The 17,524-nt window shown below is 43.3% G+C and overlaps 1 protein-coding gene across 1 annotated transcript in view; it reads right to left on the reverse strand.

Annotated features, from left to right (window-relative positions):
* LOC123240886 (cation channel sperm-associated protein subunit gamma-like) overlaps positions 1–10,491 on the reverse strand; it is a 32,576-nt gene extending 22,085 nt beyond the window's left edge. Inside the window, exons 1-8 of the mRNA XM_044668599.1 lie at positions 10,282–10,491; positions 9,705–9,758; positions 8,782–8,920; positions 8,029–8,155; positions 7,345–7,414; positions 7,038–7,193; positions 6,479–6,644; positions 5,727–5,864 (exon numbers count right to left, since the gene is read on the reverse strand). Coding sequence (XP_044524534.1) covers positions 5,727–5,864; positions 6,479–6,644; positions 7,038–7,193; positions 7,345–7,414; positions 8,029–8,155; positions 8,782–8,920; positions 9,705–9,758; positions 10,282–10,491 — 1,060 coding nt within the window. The remainder of the gene's footprint in view (positions 1–5,726; positions 5,865–6,478; positions 6,645–7,037; positions 7,194–7,344; positions 7,415–8,028; positions 8,156–8,781; positions 8,921–9,704; positions 9,759–10,281) is intronic.
* Between the last annotated feature and the right edge of the window lie 7,033 nt (positions 10,492–17,524).

Genomic DNA, 17,524 nt, shown 5'->3' on the forward strand with positions numbered 1-17,524 from the left:
TTCTATTTGACTTTCTAACTTATTTGAGAGAGGTAAATTGAGGTCCCCCACTAGTAGACTTTTTACTACTTCCTACTATAATTAATTTAGCTTTTCCTTTAAGAATTTGATTGCTATACCATTTGGTGCATTAACTATGGTACCTTTTAACAAAATGTAATTTCCATGATAATCTCTTTTCATTAGGTCTGGTTTTGCTTTTGCTTTGTCTGAGATCATGATTCCTACCACTGACTTTTATTGTCACTTCAATGAAAACATAATAGATTCTGCACCAGCCCCTTATTTTAACTGTGAATCTTTCTGTTTCATTTATCTCTTGTGGACAACAGAGGCTATCTTGTTTCTTTTTATATATATTTTTTTAATATTTTACTTTCCCAATTATATGTAATAAGAATTTTTAACATTTTTTCCAAAATTACAAGATCCAAAATGTCTTTCTTCCTTCCAATACCCCCCACCCCATGCTAAGCAATTTGAACTGGATTATACTTTTATTATCATGCAAAACATATTTCCATACTTGTCTTTGTTGTTAGAGGATATGCAAATAGAACTAAAAACTCAAATGAACTAAAGTAAAAAATCGTATGTTTTGATTTGCATTCTAACTCTAAGAGTTCTTTCTCTGGAGGTTGTTAGCATTCTTTGTCAAAGTACTTCAAAATTGTCCTGAATTATTGTATTGCTGAGAGTAGCCAAATCTTTTACAGTTGATCATCATACAAACTTGCTGTTACTGTGTACAATGTTATCTTGGTTCTGCTTACTTTATTCTGTATCTGTTCATGTAGGTTTTTCCAGCTTTTTCTGAAATCATCCTGCTCATCATTTCTTAAAGCACAACAGTATTCCATCACCATCATAAACTACAACTTGTTCAGTCATTCTCCAATTGATGGATTTCCCCTCAATATCCAATTCTTTGCCACCACAAAAAGAGCTGGCACAAATATTTTTATACAAGGAAGTCCTTCCTCACCCTTTTAAAAAAATCTTTGGGATACAGACCTAGAAGTGGCATTACTGGATGAAGGGGTATACACAATTTTATAGTATTTTAGGCATAGTTCCAAATTGCTCACCTGAATGGTTTTAATTAGTTCACATCTTAACCAACAATGCATTAGTGTCTCACTTTTGCCACTTCCAATTCAACATTTATCATTTTCCTTTACTGTCAAATTGATCAGTCTGATAGGTGTGAGGTGGTACCTCAAGGTTGCTTTAATTTGAATTTCTCTAATCAAGAGTGATTTACACATGTTTTCATGATTACTGATAGATGTGATTTCTTCACCAGATGATTGCTTGTTCATTTCCTTTGAACATTTCCTGATTGGGGAATGACTTGTGTTCTTATAAATTTGACTCAGCTTTCTATATATTTGAGAAATGAGGCCTTTATCAGAGAACTTTGCTATAAAAATTTCCCCCCACTTTGTTTTTCTTCTAATCCTGGTTACATTGGTTTTGTTTATACAAAACCATTTTAATTTAATATAATCACAATTATTCATTTTATATCTTGTAATGTTTATCTCTTTGTTTGGTCACAAATTCTTCCCTTCTCCATAGATGTTACAGGGAAACTATTCTATGTTCCCCTAATTGACTTATAATATCACTCTTTACATCTAAATCATATGTCCATTTTGACCTTATCATGGTATAGGCCCTATAGGGTATGAAATACATAGTTTCTGCAATACTGTTTTCCAGTTTTCCCAGAGTTATTGTCAAATACTGAATTCTTATTCCAAAAGCTAGGATTTGGGGGTTTATTTTGTCAAACATCAGATTGCTGTGGTCATTGCTTCTTGTTTCTAATCCTTTCTGATATCCTGCTCCATTTTATGGGCAAGTTAATCTCATTCATATTCACAGTTATGATGGTGTATATTTCTCCAACCTATTCTCTTCTATTTATCTTTCTATTTTTTTTTATCCCCTCCCCTTCTCAAAAGTCTGTTTACTTCTATTGCCTTCCTTATTCTACTCTCTCTCTTATCATCACCACCCTGTTCTCATAGTCTCTTCCCCTCCTATATCCCTCTTGGGTAAAATGACTCTCCATACTTGAGTATATATTCGAGTATATATTCCCTCTTTGAATCAATTCAGATGATAGTGAGGTTCAAGGATTACCTCTGTCCTAGGCCTTCCCACTCACACCTATTTTCCCTTCAATGTAAAAACTCTTCCTTGTAAATACTCTTTTAAGATGCTTTTCCTTCTCCCTTCTAACAGCACATAGTTCTCAGCTTTCCATTTTCTTTTGAGTTCAACTCAACAAAATAGACTCACGCCCATCCCCTCTAAGTAAAATACATCTAACTGCCAAAATATTGATAGTTTCCATTTGGGAGTATAAAGAGGTTATTAAACTTAAGGTCCCTATGATTTCTCAGTCATGTTTACTTTGTTATGCTTTTCTTGTGAGTTGTGTTTAACTATCAAATTTTCTTTTCAATACAGGTCTTTTATCAGGAATATTTGGAAGTTTTCTATTGCATTAAAATTCAATTTTTCCCTCATAGAATTATGCTGTTTTGCTGAATAGGTTATTCTGGGTTGTAATCCTAGTGGCTTTACCTTATGAAATATTTTCTTAATCTTCCATTTCTTTGTCATGATAGTTGCTAAATCTTGTGTGTTTCTGACTGTGGCTTCATGGTATTTGAATGGTTTTTTCTAGATGCTTTCAGTATTTTCTCCTTGTCCTCAAAGTACTGGAATTTGGCTACAATATATCTGGGAGTTTTTATTTTGTGATCTCTTTCAGGAAGTGATTGGTGAATTGTTCTCATTTCTACCTTGTCCTCCGAGTCTATGATATTTGGGCAGTTTTCCTTTATGTCTTAAAATCTAATGTCTAGGCATTTTCCTTCATTACAACTTTCGGGTAGTCTAATAATTCTTAAAATTTTTTCTCCATGATCTATTTTCTAGGTCAATTGTTTTTTCCTATGAGATTTTTCACATTTTATTCTATTTTTTTTCAATCTTTTGACTTTGGTTCCCCCCTCCCCATGTATCAGGGAGTTATTAGCTTGTAAAATTCTAATTTTTAAGTTCTTTCTTTCGTTGTGGTTTGTATTTCTTTCACCATTTGACCAATTCTGAATTTTAAAAAGCTATTTTCTTTACCATTTTTTACATATCTTTTACTAAGTTGTGCTCTTTTCACAATTTTCCTCCATTCTTCTAATTTCTTTTTCCAATTTTCCCTCTCTATCTCCTATCACTAAAAAAATCTCTTCCTTTAGTTTTTCTAGGAATTGCAGGGAGGAGGGGTGTGGAGGGATTGTGCCCAATCTACATTTTTCTTTTGAGGCTTTCCTGGTTGATGTGTTCAAGTCATTGTCTTCTGAGTTTCTCTGTTACCGCAGAAACTTTTTATGGTCAGGTAGTTGTTTTTTTTTGTTGTTGTTATACTTGTTTGTTCATGTTTTAAGGCTATTTCTTAACTTTCAACTTCATTTTAGAGTTGGTCTCTGTTCCTCTCTGGCATCTGGGTGTAGGGAGGGTGACTGACCTGAGCTTCAAGATTTTGTGTTGGGCTATTTTCATGGCTAGGTCTTGGAGACCCCAGTAAGTTTTTAGAAGTTCCAAAGTGGTCTGATCTAAGGTGAGTTCTGGTTACTACCTTCCTGGTTTGTGCTCAGGTAGGACCCTAGCTCCCTTAAGACTGCAAACCCTACTCTCTACCCTGGAACTACAACACAGAATTGAGTGATGGGCAATAGACTTGTCAAATAGCACCTGGTTCTGCACACAGTGCTAGCTATAGGAATCCCCTGCAATTATTTTCTGACCAAGCATGCAATAACATTACAGTCTTTCTAGTACCGAGTACTTATGGTATTTCTGTTGCTGTTGTTGGTACTCCTGCAGTGCCTCCAAAGCCCACAGCTAATGTTGCATTTACCCCACCCCAACCCTAGTGTCTCTAGTCCTCTCTTTCTGTCTTCCTGAGCTACCTAGGGAAGAAAAAATTACTCGCTCTGACTTTTTGTTGGTTATACCACTTAAAATTAGATTTGATATATTTTTTTAAGTTGCTTAGAGGAGAATATTGGGAAAGCTTAGCAAAAATGCTCACTTTACTCTTCCATCACGACTGTCTCTCTAAGCTCTCTGAATTGGTCAACTCTTATTAGTTACCATGGGTACAAACAGCATTCATATGAAGATGACTCCCAGATCTACATGCCGTGTCTAGCCCTAGTCTCTCATAAACCTCAAGACCACATCACCAACTTCTTACTAGACACCTTCGTCTGGATACCCAATAGGCATCTCAAACTCAAAGTGAAACTTGTTCTCTTTCCTGGAACCCCACCCCTCCTCCAAATTTCCTCATTTCTGTTATGGATATTGTCATTTTCCCAGTTACCTTGGTTTATAATATAAAATCATCCTTAGTTCTTCCCTCTACATTTTCTCTTATATCCAAGTAGCCACTGAGTCTTATCTCCATGCCTCTCAAATTCATCTCTTTCTCTTCACTTCCTTGTTCAATATACCATGACATTCAAGCTCTTGTACTCATAAAAGGTTCTTAATTGGTCTCTCTGCTTCAAGGATCTCCCTTCCATTCCATCCTCTATACAGCTACCTATTAATCTTCCTAAAGCACAGATCTCCCCTGCTCACATTCCTATTGAAAAACCATTGAATTTTCATCCCCATTGCCTCAATGAAAGAAATATCCCTCTGCCTGGCATTTAAAGCCCTTTGCAGTTTTCTCTGAGCCATCTCTTCAGGCTGGTTTCTAATTATTCCCCTTCAACCAATCAACATTACTGCCAAAATTAGAATATAGTACTAATATTCCCCATCCTGATTCTCTATCTTGCTTCAGATGTCCCCACTGAGGTGTTGCTTCTTGCAGAGAATCTTTCTCAATCAGCCTACCTCCAGTAACCACTCATTAAGGCTCTCTCTCCCAATTTATCCTATATTTACTTATATCTGTGCATGATGTATTCCCCAATAGAATGAAGGAACCAATTTTCATTCCATCATGGGCATTTCAAACTCAAAAGTAAACGTAGGAAAGATCTCAATTGGAAGGAATTTCAGAGGCCATCTAGTCCAACCCTTTTATGAATGAAGAAGCTAAGGCCCAGGGAGATAGAGACTTGCTCAAGATTACACAGGTAATAAATGACAAAGGGGATACCCTGAACCATTAGAAGCAGCTCAAACATAAGAAGGTCCAGGTGTTATCAATTGATGTAAAAAGGATTTTTTACAATTAGCTCTAATTCTAACTGTGCAAATGCATTTTATATAAGATTATAAACAGCGTAATTTTACTTTGAAGTAAAATTTTCATCCTACTGTCTTGATTATTATTATTATTTTGCCTTATGAATTGAAAAAAAACACATTGCATTCAGCTAGGTAGCTAGGGCCTTGAAGGTACTCTTAAATTCCCTTTCTAGCTTTGTGACCCTAGGCAAGTCATTTAGCTGCCATTGCCTAGCCCTTACTGCTCTTCTGCCTCGGAATGAATACACAGTATTGATTTGAAGATAGATGGTAAGGGTTCTAAAATTTTTTTAAATAAATAAAATCTTGTTTGAATCAAGAAGAAGAGAGGGGTGGGGACCAAGAAAATGAGGTCCTGACTGGGCCTGGGATCACACATCACCATCCCATCATTTCAGGGGCTAGGAATCACTTTTGAGAGAAAAGAAGTTTAAGGTGGCTACCTGTGATGGTACCCAAGAAGAAGAAGCCCTCTTCATTGCCCCCGGTCAAGGCCAAGACATACTCAGAGCCGTTGAGAGGTGTTTCCACAGGACAGAGTCTCTTGATACACCGATTATGCAAGACTCGGACCCAATTGCCTAGGGAGGGGAAAGGGAGGACTTTTCTCAGGGCTGGAAGTCTCCCTCACCTCCTCCAAGATGGAACTGAGTCCCAGAAACCTCAGGACTATTTAAGTGTGGCTTAGTTTCCTTTAGGAACCCTCCAACAGCTCCCCAGCATACTCATTCGACTCCCCATCAACACCTGATTCTTCCTGGGGGGGGGGGAGTGTTCTCTGATCAGTTAGAGGAGCTCCTCTATCAATTAGATGAACTTACAGGTAGCCTTTGGAGTTCCTCCTCTTGGAGACATTGGGCATGCCCACTGGCCATCCCCTCTCTTCTCAATAAGGTGACCACAGACATGCCTACTTTCTCCATGGAAGGACCCCATCAGACATCCCAAAAGTTCACTGCCCTTCTTGTAAATTGAGCCAACTGATCCTCATTCTCCTTGGCACTCTTCCCCTCAATCACCCCAGCTGGCTCCTCCTCAACATCTGGGTTAGGATTCTGCACCCTCTGTACTCTTTTGTGCTGGGATCAGACCTCAGGCTCAGAAAAACTAGTCTGTTCCAGGGTGGGAAGGGGGAGAAGCTAGAACCAAGAGAGAGGGCCCAAATCCTATGCTCTTCCAATCCCCAAATTCTTACTGCTTCCAGGGGCTTTCAAGGATACGTATTCTCCAGTGAAATAGTAGATAAGCTGGTTCTGTCGGATGAAGAGGGTGCTTTCGGTGCAGATGGCGTCAAAGATGGAAGCTGTGAACTGTTCCTGAGGGCACTGAAGTGAGCCCAGCCAGCAGCTATCAATGTTCAACTGAACCCACCAGTGGAGGAATGGAAGATCACAAGATTGAAAGCAGGAAAGAGACATAGAGGCCACCCCATCATCATTGTAGCCAGCCCCATCATTTATAAAGACACTGAGGTCTGAGAGGGGAGAATGAAGAGACTTGGATGAGGGACTTGGCAATTCAAGGGCAGCTTGGAGGCTCAAATCCTCTTACTCTGACCCCAATACACCACAATATCTCTTTAGCAGAGGGATGAGGCTGCATGCCCCTTGGCTTGGTGTGGCCTTGCCATGCTCCATTCTTGAGGATCAGTGTCTCCTTCCTTCATATCCCTCCCTCACTTCCCAGATCTAGAGAATGTCCACTCTTCCCCACCTTCCCACCCACACAGTCAGCTGCCACTCAGCTTCCCTCACCTCCACCAGGGTGATCTCATCAAAGCTAGAGTCAGAGATGAGAATCATCTTCTCATCTGGAATGCCTCCAAGGATCAGCACAGGAGCCTGGCCCATAGTAGCCCAGACAGGCTTAGACTCAGTGTTGATAAAGTCTCTGTGGGTTATGCCCCTGGTCTAAGAGGAGAGGCCCAAGGGACACAATGGGAGAAGAAAGAAGAAAGAAGAAAGACATGGCTTCTCTTATGCTAGCCAGGAGGGATCATCTTCCCCACACCCAATGCCCCTCAGCTTTGCTCCCACCCCCCCTTCCCCTACTTTCTCTCACCTGAGTTCCCAGGGTAAAAATCAGTTTGCCCTTCTCTCTTTTCATAAACCCATTGATATTTATCAAGAATCTGCAGAGGGAGAGAGCAACCTCTTAGGCTCTTGGCAGACTCAAGAGAGACTTCTCACCCCGAACCCGAACCCAGATACTGGCCCTCTGAAGCCTCGTGTCCCCGATTCTGACAGGAGGCATCCTGGTGTAGTGATAAGACCACTGGATTTGAAGTCAGAGGATGTGAGTTCAAATTCCTGCCTTTGACACCTAGAATCTCTGTGGCCTTGGATACTGCCACCTCTAAGCTATTTTATTTGCTAATCTCTCATTAGCTGCCAGAGGTTTAACTATAAAGCAAACCCCCAGCTCTAAGCCCCTGAGCTCCCTTCAAAGTCTAGTTTTCTTTTAATCCAGCTCAATTGAACAAGCAGTTATTACTCACTTCTGAGGTTCTAAGCCCTCAAAGAGCTTATATTCTTTTCATCTTTTAATTAGTCTCTCTGGACCCCAGTTTCCTAATCTGTAAAATGAGGGCAGGGTATAGGTCAGGTTGAGGTAATCTCCAGTCATTTCTGCTCTGGAGACTCTGCTTACTTACTTAGTCTAGCCCTCTGTCAGGGCTGAGAGGGAGGGCCAGCTGTGTCCCCACCATCCCCTGGTCTCTGCAGATCCCTGGCACCGTGCACCCACCTGGCATTTTCAACGAGCTCTCCCAAGTGGTTAGAGATGATTTCAACTTCCATCACGAGACTGCCATTCTTCATGGGCATTGGGGTGAACCAATTCAAATCACATGTCTCCTCAGCCAAACACGACCCTATCAGGTGAGAGATGGAATGAGGTGGGCACAGGCCTGGGGGCCACCCTCACCCAGCCAGCACTGCCTCATCTTCCCTCCTCAGCAGAATCCTATCAGGGATCGGGGCCTTGATGCAAAGTGCCAGACTTTTGTGGGCTAAGCTTCTTCTTCCCTCTTTCTTCTACTGGATAGGGGTTCCCACAGGGAACTAGCTTGGTCTAACAAGCCCAGCTTTCCAAAGAATGGGCCACTCTACCCTCCCCAAATATGACAAAACCCAGGGGTCAAGAGTTGACACAAAAGCCACCCGAGGGCAATCAAAGTAAAAGTCCAAGGTGCCAGCTGGTGTGGGATACCGAGGTCTTTGGGACCTGCAGCTGACTCTGGGCTAGGGAGCGGGAGGCAGATGAGCATTCAAGGAAGTCTACCTCACCAGGCCTGCTGTGCAGGCCTCCTCTCAATCCACACACGCATGGCCCAGGTACCAAATGGGCAAAAGACAGAGCTACTCCTCAACTGGTCCTACTTCTTGGAAAGAGCCCTCTGGAGCCTCCTTCTCCAAGATGATGTCCCTCCTATCCCCCACCCCACGCCCCCATCCCATCCCCATCGTGCCCAGGCCATTGCTCAGGGAGGCCTCTCACTTTTGAGTGGTGCTCCTTCCATGTCCAGTTGCAATCTTTCAGACTTCCAGCTCCGGAAGTTCACAGGGGTGTAGAAGGAGATCCGAACTTTGGGGTTCGTTCCAGTAAGGTGACTCCCACGGATTATGGTCCCCTTGTCCTGAAAGCAGGCCAGGGTGAGAGTAACATTGACTTAGGGTCTAGGGCCATGGGCAGAGCTGCCCTATCTCACCCACCATGTGACTAGGCCCGAGCCCTGGTCTTAGAGAAAGGCCTCTGATCCATCTCCTTTGGCTGAAGCAGGTAGAGTTGAACAGAGAAAAGAATACTACCAGGCAAGAACCCAGGTGAATATCCTGGCTTCATTCCTGGAAAATGGAGAGGAGAGTACCCTGTGGGTCAAGAGAGCACCATCTTTGAAGGTTAGGTGAGCCCTCCAGGATCAAAGTTTCCTTCTGGGATTTCTCACCTCTCCCCTCCTCAGCCCTTTCCTAGCTAAAGTTATCCCCTTTAACAGCCAGTCTCCTGGAAGAGGCCACACAGGAAATGACCTTCAGTGATGGAATTCCCCATCTGCCAGAGGAAACGAGGCTACCCTCAACCTCCAGGGAATCATCCAAGAACTCTCCATTCTAGGGAAGCACTAAGGGTTAAAAGATGAAGACTGGTTGGGGTTGGGGAGCAGGACTGGTAGTACCCAGAAGCTCTTTTGGTAGGCGGGGAGAGTTGGGTAGGAAGTGGGGAAGATGCTACGGACTGCAAGCCATGCTCTGATGGGTGGGTCCCCCAAAGATGGTTTGGGTGATGCAGAGGCCAACCAACCTCCTGGACTCATCCTAAAATGATTTCCCCACCCATCAGCAACCCTCATTGCTCCATCCCTAAATCAGGATATTTCCCTCCACCCCCCTTGTGCCATTCTTCCCTCATTCTTGAATCCTCACCTTCAAATAGCAGTTTAAAGTAATCTTCAGATAGTAAGGGAAGCCCATGTACGTCTGGAGAGAAGGGATACATCCAGCTCAGCCTGGTTCGCTCTAACCTCCCCACCTTGTCCCTATTCTCCTTTGAAATGCCCCTCTTCCCCTCCCATGCCCTAGTACAAAGAAAGCCCAGAGCAAGAGATGTTCAGGGCTCTGGGAGGGTGGGAGGTGTCTCCAGGGTCCTGAAGGCACGAAAGGGCAAGGGACCAATGAGAGAATACAGTGCCTGACAGATGGGAAGACGGAAGGGTAGATGGCAGGGCAGAGGGATGAATGGGGCGGGATGGAAGGAGAGAAGGAAGCCTGGAGATGAGGTGAAGAGTCGGAAGGGAACTCGGAGCCCACCCTGTCCAACTCCCTCATTTCACATGAGAGGTCCCGGGTGACAGACAGGAGCCAAGTGGGACAAATGGAAGGTTGGAGGGTCGGAGGCCAGTGGGAAAGATGGAAAGGCAGAGAGTGAGGCAGAAGGAGAGTGGAGAGGACGGAAGTGAGAGGAGAGAAAAGACTGGAGGGGCAGCCTGGCCCAGTTATGTACCTCAGATCGGTCTACAGGCAAATCATTCAGGTTCTTGAAGAGTTCATACAAGGAAACTGGAAGCTGTTCGAAAAACTTTTCGCTGCCCTGTCCCAAGGACTGGTACTTGTTGAGTACCACATTCCATTTGCACCGGTCCTCCAGCTGTGCCCACAACCGGACTGGTGGTGGCGGCAGCAGCAGCAGCAGCAGCACTGATAGGGGCGCCATCAGCGTGGGAGTGCAGAGCTAGGGAGCACAGGCAGGGAGTCATGGGGGGAAACCAGGGAAGGGGAGGCGCAGCCTGTCCTTCCCCTGGTCCTCTCCCTCCCCCGCACCCACAACGAGACAGTCTCAAAACGAAAGAATTCTTAACACCCAGGAAGGTAGTAATCGCCCCTTTTCACCCACTGGGGAAACTGAACCTGGCACAGGGACTTATTCGCTCTAGGCCATTCGTGGAAGGCTGGGGAGGGGCACTGGCAGACCAGACCAGACCGAAGATTCACTGCGCTTTACTCTCCCTAAACCCCGCCTCTCTCTCCAGGCAGATTCTCTCCTCTTGCCCCTCTCCAGCCACTCTCCTCACACTCCCGCCTATTGCTTTCTTCCCCTCCCTTCCTCCAGTCTTCCTTCTCTCCCTCCACCTCCAGGCCAGGGCAGGAGGACCAGACACACCCAGAAGGTCCAGATCCTTCCCCTCCCCTACAACCCTTCTGGTGACCAGTTTCTGGCAGCCAAAAGGTTAAGCGGTTAACGGTTCGCCGCTGACTCCCTCCAGCACGTGCCCCTGGAACCCCGCGCGAACCTCCTCGCTGTGTCTCTAAGAGACCGCCTGAGAAAAGATGGAGACTTTCAGATGAAGGTGGTCCCTCAAGCCTCTCTGTGCCAACCAGTTAACATTTGGGGCGGGGAGGAGGGGGGGAGCGGAGGGAGGAGAGACATTCAACTTCTTCAAAATTCACGCGTGCTTCTGGCTGGGATTGCATTTTGCTTGGCCGGGATTTATTTGTAATTACATTTTGTTTTTTCCATTTATTGAGCAAATCCCACTTCAGACTCTTACTAGCGCTGTATGCCTCAGTTTCCTTAACTGTAAAAGAGGGTTAATAATAGCCTTTACCTTCCAAGGTTTTTGAGACTTTCCAATATTTGTGACCTTCTCCTCTGTCCTCATTCTCCTTCCACCTTTCTGCAGCTTTTGGCATCCTTGGTCACTCTCTCCTCCTCAAAACTATCTCCTCTCTAGGTTTGGGGGATACCACTGTCTCCTAGTTTTCTTCCTTCCCATTTGACTATTCCTTCTCAATCTCCTTTGCTGAGCCCTCCGAGGGGTCCTGTACCTCTAACTGTAGGTGTCCCTCAGAGGGCTAGCCTGGACCCTTTTCTCTTCTTCAAACCCTGCTACTACCCTTGGTAACCTCATCAGGTCTCTCGAATTTAATGACTACTTCCATGCTGATGATTCTCAGATCTCCCTTTTGTGATATCTAAAATTATGAGGCTGATAGTAGCTTAATAACTTTATTAAATCAAAGTAGTAGTGGTGGTGGTGGTGGTGGTGGTGGTAGTAGTACTAGTAGTACTAGTAGAAGTAGTAGTAGTAGTAAAGAGAGGGAAAAGTAGAGGAGAGGTAGAAGGTTACTTCATTTTCTAATCTATGGTCACCTTTTGTGAGCTTCTAGCTGAACTCTGACAGGGGTCCCCTCAGCCTCTCCATGAGCAAGCCCCAAAGACCTCCTGGTCTCCACTTATAAGCTCTTTTCTTCACCCACTAACTCTCATTGGTGACATCTAAGGAACCAACCTTAGTTTCTTAATTTGCCTGGGCTGCCCAAGGGGCAAGTGCCTATGGAATCAGTTTCCTGTCTCATTGGTTCCTTGGTCCTTTAACTTCCTTTCTCTGAGGGCTTATCTATACGTGAATTTACTCAGTGGTATTTGACCTCCAGGTCTACAGGGGAGAGAGAGAAATTTGCTTTTGACACTTTCCTGCCCCAGTCTCTCTGCTGACCTCCAATCTGGCATCTCCAGGTGCCTTTCAGATGAACTGCATGCCCAGTTGACATCTTAAACTCAATATATTTCAAAACAAGACTCATCTTTCCCCCTAACCCTCCTCCCTACCCTCCCTAGAAGGAGACACTGTCCTCCCATCCTCCCATCCTCCCAGCACATGCTCACAATCTCCTGGCCTCCTCACTGTCTCTCACCCCTCCCATAATCAAGCTATTGGTGAGACCAGTCCTGTCACCTCAGCAACATCCCTCTCTCTCAGAAGCCCCCTTCTCTCCTTTGACACTGCCCTCATCCTGGTGCAAGACTTGGTGATGGCACACCTAAACAATTACTGTAGCTGCTGAAGGGTCTTTTTGCTTCAAGTCTCTCCCCTTAAAGCATCCTCCATTCAGACACTGTCATTCTGCTACTCAGTAAATTCCATTGGCTCCCTATCACCTCCAGAATCAGCCACACCTCCTACTTCTCCAGTCTTGTCCCACACTACATCACAACACTAGTCTCAGATTCAGTAACACTACTCTCCTGGCTGTTCCTCAGAGAAGATACACCACCACTCGGCTCTCTTTGAGCATTTTCTCTGGCTGTCTCCCATGCCTGGAACTTTCTTCCTCTTCAGCTCTTGACTACTGACCTCCCTGGTTTTCTTAAAGTTCCAACTAAAATTCCACTTCTATAAGATGCTTTCCCCTACCCCCTCTTAATCCCAGTGCTTTCTCTCTGTTAATTATGTCCTATTTATTCTATATATAGGCTTCCTGGAATGTTTTTGCTTGCATATCATCTCCCTTATTAGATTGTAAGCTCCTTAAGGACAGAGATTGTCTTTTGACTTTTTGTAACCTCAGTGCTCCGGTACAAAGGTGGTGCTTAATAAATTCTCCCTTTGTTTCCCTCTCATCCACTCCTTCCTTCACTACCACCCCACCCCACCCCCCAGTGACAGAAAGGAAAACAAAATATTGGTAACAAACACAGTAAACCAAAACAAATTCCCAATATTGGTTATGTTTATCATCTCTCCGGTGGGTAGCATTATTGGTCCTCCTTGGACCATATTGATTTGATCATAGTTTTTTTTTTATATATTTTATATATATATATATATATATATTTAACCCTTGTACTTCGGTGTATTGTCTCATAGGTGGAAGATTGGTAAGGGTGGGCAATGTGACTTGCCCAAGGTCACACAGCTGGGAAGTGGCTGAGGCCGGGTTTGAACCCAGGACCTCCTGTCTCTAGGCCTGACTCTTACTCCACTGAGCTACCCAGCTGCCCCCTTGATCATAGTTTTGATCAAGATTTTGAAAATTGTTTAGTTTTACAATGTTGATTTGATCGTATAAATCATTTTACTGGTTCTGTTCAAGTCACTTTGAATCAGTTCATGTAACTCCCCAAGTTTTCTTTGAAACTGTCCCCTTCATCATTCCCTAGAGCACTGTAACACTACATCAGTTTCATGTATTATTACATGGTGTGTGCATATATATTACATATATATGTATGTAAAATTATTATCCATTTGATGAAAACTTTACATTTTTTGAAACTGCCAAAAGAGCTGCCGTAAATATTTTTGTACATTTAGGACCTTTTTCTCTTTCTTTGACCTCCTCAGGAGATAGGCATCACTCCAAATTGCCTTCCAGAACAAGTGAACCAGTTCATCATTCCACCAACATCCATCACTGTGCCCATTCTCCCATGGCCTCTCCACCATATGTTAACTTTGCCAATCTGTTGGGTATGTACCTGTCTTTTTATTTGTATTTGTTTCCCTAGTGCTTACCACAGGGCTTGAAACATAGGATGCTTAATATATGTTGATTGACTAGCTGACTGAGGGAGAACTGCAGAATTACTTTAATATGTATTTCTCAAATTATCAGGAATTTCTAGCATGTTTTCCTTAAAGCTATCGATAGCTTGAATTTGTTACTTTGAGAATTGCCTGTTCCTATCCTTTGGCCATTTTACCATCAGCAGGTACCCTGGCCAGTTTCTCAGCCAGTTACCCTTAACATGCTCTCCCATTTTCTCCCATTAGACTCTAGACCTCCTTTCTCTTCCCTTCCAACACTGACTCTTAACCTTGTGTAGTATGGCAAATTGCCACAACTGATCTCCAAATTAATTCCTAGGAAGAATGATCAATCTCCTACAAGTATGGAGAACAAGGAGGACGTGAAAAGAAAGTGAATGATGTCCAATTTCTTATCAGATCCCTCATAGTATGAACCTACCTATTAATATATTTATATTCAAAGGAGATGTTGGTCATTCCTCTAGAAGACCCACCTTCTCTAGGGTTTCAGGGGGAATTAGTCACATTCTTTTTAGAAATGGAAGGAGTTCCATGGAAAAACCATAAAAGAAAAAGTAGACAAAGTAGGGAGATTCCTTCCTATGTCATGCTAGTTAGCTAGAGGGTAGAATGATTCAGGAGAAAATGAAGAAGAGGACCCATTAACTTTTTTTTTAACCCTTACCTTCCATCCTGGAGTCAATACTGTGTATTGGCTCCAAGGCAGAAGAGTGGTAAGGGTAGGCAATAGGGGTGAAGTGACTTGCCCAGGGTCACACATCTGGGAAGTGTCTGAGGCCGGATTTTAACCTAGGACCTCCCATCTTTAGGCCTGGATCTCCATCCACTGAGCTACCCAGCTGCCCCTGAACCATTAACTTTCGAAGTTAAGCCAAAGATCTGAGACTCTTCTTGAGGAAGAGGGAGTTGGACTTAGTATCCTATTTTTCTTTAAAAACAAAAAACAACCCAACAACTATTATGATTATTTGTTTTTCTCTCACCTATATTTCCCAATGTATCACCACCACCCAGAGTACCATCCTTTAAAACAAAGAATAAAAAAGGAGAAGGAGGAGGAGTTGGCAAAAGTAACTAATATTTCAATTAAGTCTGCATATAGCACAAAGTTCCACACCTATACACCCCCCACCTCTGCACAGAAATGAGAGAGGATCATTCTCACACATATTGCTAAGATTAAAATTCTCTGGAGACTGTATCTTAATTTATAATAATTTGTTAAAAAAAAAAGTGGGCCAGAGAAAAAGAAGGCACCAACCACATGTGGCTGGGACATACTCTTAGCAGACTCTTCCCTGAGCCCATTGCACCAGTTCAGAGCCAGACTTTGGATGTGCCAGGATTCCCCTTACTAGCCCTCAAGCCACTTTGCCCAAGCTGGCACTCTCCTCTCCATCTCCTGTCTGTGGTTCGGAGGCAAAAGAGCCCTTTCCCACTTCAGTTTATGTTCCTTGTTATGTCCCTTTCCCAAGCCCCTCTGATCTGCCTGCCTCTGACTTCAGTCTAGACCAGAAGCTGGTCTTCTGGAAGTCAGGAGTCACCACAAAGCCCATCAAGACAACTCCCAGCTTTGAAGGGAGGACTCCACCTATTACCTCAGAAAGCTGGTTCAGAAGTTCAGAAGTAAGATTCTTTACTTTAAAATCCAAAAGTTGTCTTAGTGTATAGTCTAGTTGTTGATTTTCAGTCTTCCTTGGAACTAGGTATGGTCATGATAATTTGACCACATTAGGTTTTCTTTCATATTTTTTTTCTTTCCATTTATGTCACTGGAGTCATTCAGTATGCTGCTTTTCTAGTTCTCGGTATTGCACTTTGAATCACTTCAAGTAACTTCATGTTTTTCTGTAGTCAACCTATCCACCATTTCATCTTTCACTACATTTTGTAGTGAAACATATTCATGCTTAGCCAATTTCCAATTGATGGGCATCTACTTTGTTTACAGTTCTTTGCTACTAGGAAAAAAAAAGATGTATGCCACTTTAATAGTTTGGTGCCAAGGGGGCCCTTCCTTTTTTCATTGGCTTCCTTAGGGCACAACATACCTAGAAGTCAAATGTCTGGTCAAAGAGTATTTACATTTTAGCCCCACTCATCATATATTTTCAAATTGACAGTAGCGTAGCATCAGATTTGTCTTTGTCCTGTATAGAACAGAATAAAAGTTGTCCATAAATAAGACCAAATCTAAAGTAAGTAGGGAGATACTAAGAGGGAAAGAACAAGCTTTGGCTAAGCACTTACTATGTGCCAAGCACTGTGTTCAGTGCTTTAAGAGCATTGTATTATTTGCTAGCTTAGAACTACTAAAAGAATGGACTGATGGGATATCTAAAAGATTTTGGAGAATGCTGGGAATCTAAATAAGGGCAAAAGAGAGACAGTCTCTGACTTCAAGACTTATCCAGAGTATTTCAATCTTACAAATTCTCAACAGACTTGGGATGCTCTAGGGTCATTTGATCAAAAGAGCCCCTTCCTGCTCTGCCCCACTCCCCTGGATCTCTTGTATACATATACAACTCTTGCCTCCCCCCTTTTCTGGACAAGTCTCTGACTTATATTCTAAGACCCCAAGTAAAGTCATATTTTTACTGGAAACCTTTTCCAACTCCTCTTCATTCTAGTGCCTTCCTTTTGTTAATTATTTCCCATTAATCCCATAAAGAGCTATCTTTGTTTGCATGTTATCTCCCCCTTAGACTGTAATCTCCTTGAGAGCAGAAACTATTTTTTGCCTCTTTCTGAATCCCTAGCACTTAGCACTGTGCCTGGTACCAAAAAAATGTTTAATGATTGACTGACTGAAGATAAGATAAAGATGGGAGGGTGGGAGGGAAGAAAACCTGAAAAGGATGGGAGGGAAGAAAAAGGATGGTGTCAAAGTACAAAAAGTCAAAACCAGGAGAAAAAAGAAGGTTGGCCTGGACCCCTTCCCAAAATGGAGGACCCAGGAGGAACTGACCAATGGGAGAAGAGGGCCAACATTGAGGGATGTTCTAGGATAAGGAGATTTCAGGTGCTGATGGAAGTTTCAGTATGAGATGACAGCTGAGTATGAGCTTTCAGGGTATCAGAGAGGGGACTGTCTAGAAAAGGGGGGAGACCAGAGTTGTGTTGTACAAGAGATCCAGGGGAGTGGGGCAGAGAAGGAGGGGGCTCTTTTGACCAAATGATCCTAGAGCATCCCAAGTTTGTTGAGAATTTGCAAGATTGAAATACTCTTGATAGATCATAGGATCTCTTGGACTGAGAAGTCCAGGGGGACATGACTAGTAATTTTTCCTGCTTTGGAGGATATCTCAAACAGAGTCAGTTTGGGGTGGGCAAGCTAGGGCCCGGTTGGTTCACCAAATACTTGGGCTGACAAGTCCCTGAGTACATGAGTTGAGGATTTGCTGCTGGTAG

The sequence above is a fragment of the Gracilinanus agilis genome, chromosome 3 (assembly GCF_016433145.1).
Source record: "Gracilinanus agilis isolate LMUSP501 chromosome 3, AgileGrace, whole genome shotgun sequence".
NCBI lineage: Eukaryota > Metazoa > Chordata > Mammalia > Didelphimorphia > Didelphidae > Gracilinanus > Gracilinanus agilis.